Source organism: Camelina sativa, chromosome 2 (genome assembly GCF_000633955.1).
Source record: "Camelina sativa cultivar DH55 chromosome 2, Cs, whole genome shotgun sequence".
Taxonomy (NCBI): domain Eukaryota; kingdom Viridiplantae; phylum Streptophyta; class Magnoliopsida; order Brassicales; family Brassicaceae; genus Camelina; species Camelina sativa.
In genome coordinates, this window is record NC_025686.1 from 9,613,643 (window position 1) to 9,619,714 (window position 6,072).

General features: G+C 31.5%; 1 protein-coding gene across 1 annotated transcript in view; it reads left to right on the forward strand.

The window, feature by feature from the left end:
* LOC104750137 (probable methyltransferase PMT17) overlaps positions 1-1,821 on the forward strand; it is a 2,748-nt gene extending 927 nt beyond the window's left edge. The window contains exons 2-6 of the mRNA XM_010471890.2: positions 2-129; positions 211-421; positions 504-801; positions 881-1,348; positions 1,441-1,821. Coding sequence (XP_010470192.1) covers positions 2-129; positions 211-421; positions 504-801; positions 881-1,348; positions 1,441-1,690 — 1,355 coding nt within the window. The 3' untranslated portion in view covers positions 1,691-1,821. The remainder of the gene's footprint in view (position 1; positions 130-210; positions 422-503; positions 802-880; positions 1,349-1,440) is intronic.

Consider the following 6,072-nt stretch of genomic DNA (forward strand, 5'->3'; position numbering starts at 1 on the left):
GACCGGTTTAGATTCCCTGGTGGTGGAACTATGTTTCCCCGTGGAGCTGATGCTTATATTGATGACATTGCTAGGCTCATTCCTCTTACTGATGGTGGAATCAGAACAGCTATTGACACTGGCTGTGGTGTAAGTTTTTTCAATTTAATTAAGAGTATATATACTCTCCTTTGTTCATTGGTAATTAATTCAATCTTTTTTTTCAATTAGGTTGCGAGTTTTGGTGCTTACCTCTTGAAAAGAGACATTATGGCTGTGTCTTTTGCTCCAAGAGACACTCATGAAGCTCAGGTCCAGTTTGCTTTAGAACGTGGAGTTCCTGCAATAATCGGTATTATGGGATCAAGAAGACTTCCTTATCCAGCTAGAGCTTTTGATCTTGCTCATTGCTCTCGTTGTTTGATCCCTTGGTTTAAAAATAGTAATTAAACTTTTAACACTCTCTTCCAATCATATATAGTTTTGAGGAAGATGAACATAATAACACCAATAATATTTTGTAGATGGTTTGTACCTGACTGAGGTTGACAGAGTTTTAAGACCAGGTGGTTACTGGATCCTGTCCGGACCACCAATTAACTGGAAACAATATTGGAGAGGCTGGGAGAGAACAGAGGAGGATCTGAAGAAAGAACAAGATTCAATAGAAGATGTAGCAAAGAGTCTTTGTTGGAAGAAAGTGACTGAAAAAGGTGACTTGTCCATTTGGCAAAAGCCTCTCAATCACATTGACTGTAAAAACCTCAAACAAAATAAGAAATCGCCTCCGATATGCAGCTCAGATAACGGCGATTTCGCTTGGTAATCTACATAATAAACTTGGTGAAAGAAACAAGATTCAAAAAAAGTTGGTTTAGTAATTCTCTGTTTTAATAATTAGGTACAAAGACTTGGAATCTTGCATAACACCATTACCAGAAACAAGCAATCCAGATGAATATGCAGGCGGTGCGCTCGAGGATTGGCCAGACCGAGCATTTGCGGTACCTCCAAGAATCATCAGAGGAACGATACCAGACATGAACGCTGAGAAGTTCAGAGAAGACAACGAGGTTTGGAAAGAGAGAATAGCGCATTACAAGAAGATAATCCCCGAGCTTTCACATGGAAGATTCAGGAACATAATGGACATGAACGCTTTCCTAGGTGGATTCGCTGCTTCCATGCTGAAATATCCATCATGGGTCATGAACGTTGTCCCGGTGGATGCAGAGAAACAAACGTTAGGTGTGATATACGAGCGTGGACTGATAGGAACGTATCAAGATTGGTGTGAAGGGTTCTCAACGTATCCAAGAACTTATGATATGATTCATGCAGGAGGATTGTTCAGCTTATACGGACATAGGTAAACGTTTTTATGGACTTCCAACTCAAAAATGAACAACATCCGTAATTGATTAAAACATGATTTTAATCGAATGTTTTTTGTGTTGTAAGGTGTGATTTGACGTTGATACTGTTGGAGATGGATCGGATACTGAGACCAGAAGGAACAGATGTGTTGAGAGATAATGTGGAGATGTTGAATAAGGTAGACAAGATAGTGAAGGGAATGAAGTGGAAGAGTCAAATAGTGGATCATGAGAAAGGTTCGTCTAATCCTGAGAAGATACTTGTTGCTGTTAAAACTTATTGGACTGGTCAACCTTCTAACAAGAACAACAACGACAACAACAACAACAACTAGTGTTCCAAATTCTCTTCACTCTCTTTTTCTGTTGTTGTTTTTATCTTTTTCTTCACGAAAATTATCTGATTTTTTTTTTTTTCTTTTTTTTTTCTTCTAAATCATGTTTTATGACTATTAGGTTTTAGACTCAAAACATTTTTAAGAATAACTTTACATAAGTTTATATATGTTAATGTTTTTATAAATTTCTTTATTGTATTTAGTTTAGTTAAACTTATTGAAATTAATTATACATAATCTGAAATTTTGAAAGTGAACCAAATTTCTTATTTCTTTTTGTCAACAGAAATAAAACATTGAACTGAATCTTAATCACATGAATTTTTATTTAGTAGTTTGTTTTAGTATTGTTCTGGTGTATGTGAGTTATATAGATGATAAAATTCCACACCCCAAAAAAAATCCTAAAATGTTAAATCTACTTTGTAAATCTCTGTCCTAATTTTTTTTTTTTGAACTTATAAGAAGTATTGAGGGATATAATGTGCCAAGCAAAGCAACTAATGAGCCTAGCTAGCTTATCCTATAAACAAAGATTGATTAATGTTTTATCATAAAATATGTTTTTTTGTTTGTTTTAATATACAAAATATCTCTCTCATATCTTTAAGAGAGAGAAAGCTTTGGTTACTCTTTTGTAATCTCCGTTTAAAATTGGAGCTTTTTTGTTTGTACTTTAAGCTTCCGGTCTCGATGCCGGTTTATCTTTCCGACTTTGTTCGGATTTTATTTTGTCTTTTCTCTTTTGGTTGCCTTTTGCAAGTTGATATTAACACTTCCAACTTTGGGAAGTTGTGAATTCAGAGAGTCATTAGATGGATTCTTGATCACTAAGTGCTTGATTCTTCTCTCAAGTAATGGTAATTCCGCGCTCTCTGCCAAAAGCGCTTTTATAATAAAGCGTAGGTTATCCTTGGTTGATTGATCAAGATGATGCGATTTAATTGGGACGGGATATGAAGAATTGGAGTCTTCGTCGTATTATGATGATTCTCTAATGAATATTCCAAACTAATCTGCTGAGGTTAGAAATTATGGTGACCAATTTTAAGTTAAGTCAATCTCTTCCAGTAATATTTGACAAAAGATGATGTGGTACAATTGAAGGCAAATAGAGGTAGAGGTTTTTCGAAGGACTGAGATGATCCGCTGGCCGACGAAGGAAGTTTCCGGTGAAGATGAGTCGGTGATAGCATTGCTGACGAAACCTTCTTCTTCTCTCAACCTCCCACGTTGCATAACATGTGTCTTCAATTTGTTTTCCTTATCTTTAAATGTTTGCAATTAGTGGGCCTTCTCGTGGCCTTCTTGTACCGAATATGTTCTCATTTGGACTTTATAAAAATATTTAGCCGACAAAAAAATATATATATACAAAATAAATGCGGGAAAAATACGATACGGTTCAAATAATATCAAAAACTTATTTATATAAATATTTTCGTTATTATTCAAACGGTGCCGCATCATACGTATAAAGTGTTTAAAGCGTAGTACAATTCAATCTATACTATTAAAAGGGAAGCATTTTTAATAAGTAGACATAGAGTTTGAAATTATTACAATGAAATACCATTGAAATAGGAATAAGGATATGTATATTCCTTGAAGCCAAACAGAAATAATTAATGATAAATTGTGTAGTAGCCAAACAAATATTAAATGATTATTAACACATAAAAATCGGAAACAACAAATATGGTAACAAAAAATCTTCACACATAATTAGCGTAAATACCATTAACAATAAACAAATCTACTTACGTCAACCTTTAATGTAACATATAACAATTCAAATTATATTGTTACGATTAGGAGATTACAATCTTAGAATATCTTTCCTAAAAACAAAAATTCTGTTAATAAAATATCATCTTTGACAATTTAAACATAATTTCGGATAGTTAACATATTTTAAACGATTACGAAATATTCTTATATACAAAATCTTAGCAACTTACTAATTATTGGTATATTCCTTAAAACATGCCTTACTACTATAAATACATGAGACGAAACGAAGGTGTAACTCATCTCGAATGTAAGCGTTCCAAAAAAAAAAATGGCTGCAAACAATGATTTCATTACCCTTGCTAACATCAAGCATTTTAAGACGACTTGGAAGATACTATGTGAAGATTGTATACAGTTGGAGGCAGTATACAATTTTCTCAGGAGAAACCTTGGAAATGATAAATGATACTCGCTGATGTTGATGTGAGAATACATCAGAAAATTAAGTTTTAAAAGAAACAATTAGAGAGGTTTTTGGTTAAAAAGTCGATTGGAGAAGAATTATGCTTGAGAAGAATTATGTTTGAGAGGTTTTTGGTTAAATATTTGAGAAGAATTATGTTTTTTTGTTTGCAAGTCTTCTCTTTAATTACAGATTTAAGAGGCAATGGCAGATGCTATCATCATCATAGTTGGAAGGGTTTTTCAATCAATTCTCTATGTTGAAATGATACCATCTACATTGGACATGATAGCTGTAAGGTAATTAACAAGGTTTGATTAAACATTTTTTCATTTTCTTATGCTATTTTTATTGCTAGCCAGCTAGCCATTGTATATCATTTGCTTAAAAATGTGTTTAGTCTAACTTAAGATACACTAATCATGTTAAATTGTTTTCTGAATTTTTTCTAAAACAGGTTGATAAGGAAAATCTCGAGAATCAAACAATAAATGCTGAAAGAGTCCCAAAACATGTTTTTAAAGTTTTTTCACGGATATTTAGTATTAATTCAAATCTATTATGATTAGTTTTTAAATGAGAAGTTAAGAGGATTAAAATACTAACCTCTTATTTGTTTTGGAATGGCGGGCCGCAGGTGTTTGCATATGCTTTCTCTTGCCTTGCTTCATACTGCTTATCTTTTAGTCTAACTTATTAACATGACAAAAAAATAAACTAATTTTGTTATTGTTTTCCAATGAAAAAGAGTATGTCGTATATTTGACAGCAAAAAAAAAGTGTATTACAAAGGTCATGCAAATTATCTATTATCAGAATAATTTTAACTAAATCGAGCATCACTTTTATATTATGCCTAAAACCCATAGTCGGATATGCAAGCAACATTATCTGGACCGGTTAATGCTAACTTTCCAAACTTTATAACTAAAAAGGTTGGAATTCTAAATCACTTACTAGACTTGGTATTCTAGATCAATAATCGTAGAAAAGAAGAGTTGTAATGGTGATAATGATAGTATGTGAAAACAATAAAAATCAAGATCTCGAAGCCACTGATTTGTTGATACAGTTTCTCATAGTTATAATTTGAGAACAATTTACTGAAAACTAAACAATTGAAAACACACTTCGATTCAAAACTTTTAAAACACACAAAAACGAGAGAATATTAAAAGTAAGAACCTAATCAAGGATGATGAGCCTTGCTTTAGGCGTGCATCATGAGCTATCAATTTTGCAAGAACCTAAAAATCTTTCCGTAAAACAATTATGTTTATACATCTGAAAGAAATCTGAAACCTAATCAAATAAAAATAAAACTAATTCAGTAATTTTTTAAGAGAAATAAACCTAATCAAATAAAAATAAAACTAATTCAGTAATTCAGTGTTTTCTCTGGAGATTGACTGATAGAGGAATGATGAAGAACCGCATGCATCTTCACCAATTGCTTTCAGAGAAACTTTCCTTTTCTAATTTTTGGTTCTCGACATTGACAAAAAAAAAGTATTAAAATAAAATTTTGAGTAATATAAATTATTTCCCTTGAGCCATTTAAAATCCAGCAGTAATTTGAGTAATATAAATTACTGAAATATTTTTCAAAAAAAAACAAAAATTACTGCAATATTTTGTGGAATTGTTATTTAAAAAACAAACTCAAAATTATGATTTTTTTCTTTTTACAAACTCATTTTTTTATTTTACAGATTTGGCACAAAATTAATTCAAAATATGCATACTTACATCTCTAGGTTGGAAAACTAAAATTCAAAATAGAATTTTGCGAGAAAGATTTATTTAATTTTCCAGTGAACTCCACAGCTTTTCGGGTTACTTGCGAGCTTCCGATAATAAACAAAATAATTAATTATTTATAATATATTATTTTGCAGGTATATATTATCTAATCTATAGTATTACAATCTTAATAATAATTTGTAATAGATATGAAATAATTTGTACCAAATGCCCAACTGACATAAGTTCGGGTTATAAATGTTATACCAAATCTCTTACCTATTTTTTTTTAACTTATTGGACTAAAATATATAATTTAAAATTGATAGATTATTATTTAAACCACGGTTATGAACGAGAGAACAAGACATATATGGGACGAGACATGTTTTCTATCTCGAAATAGACATACCACTTTTTTTTTTTTTTTTTTTTTTTT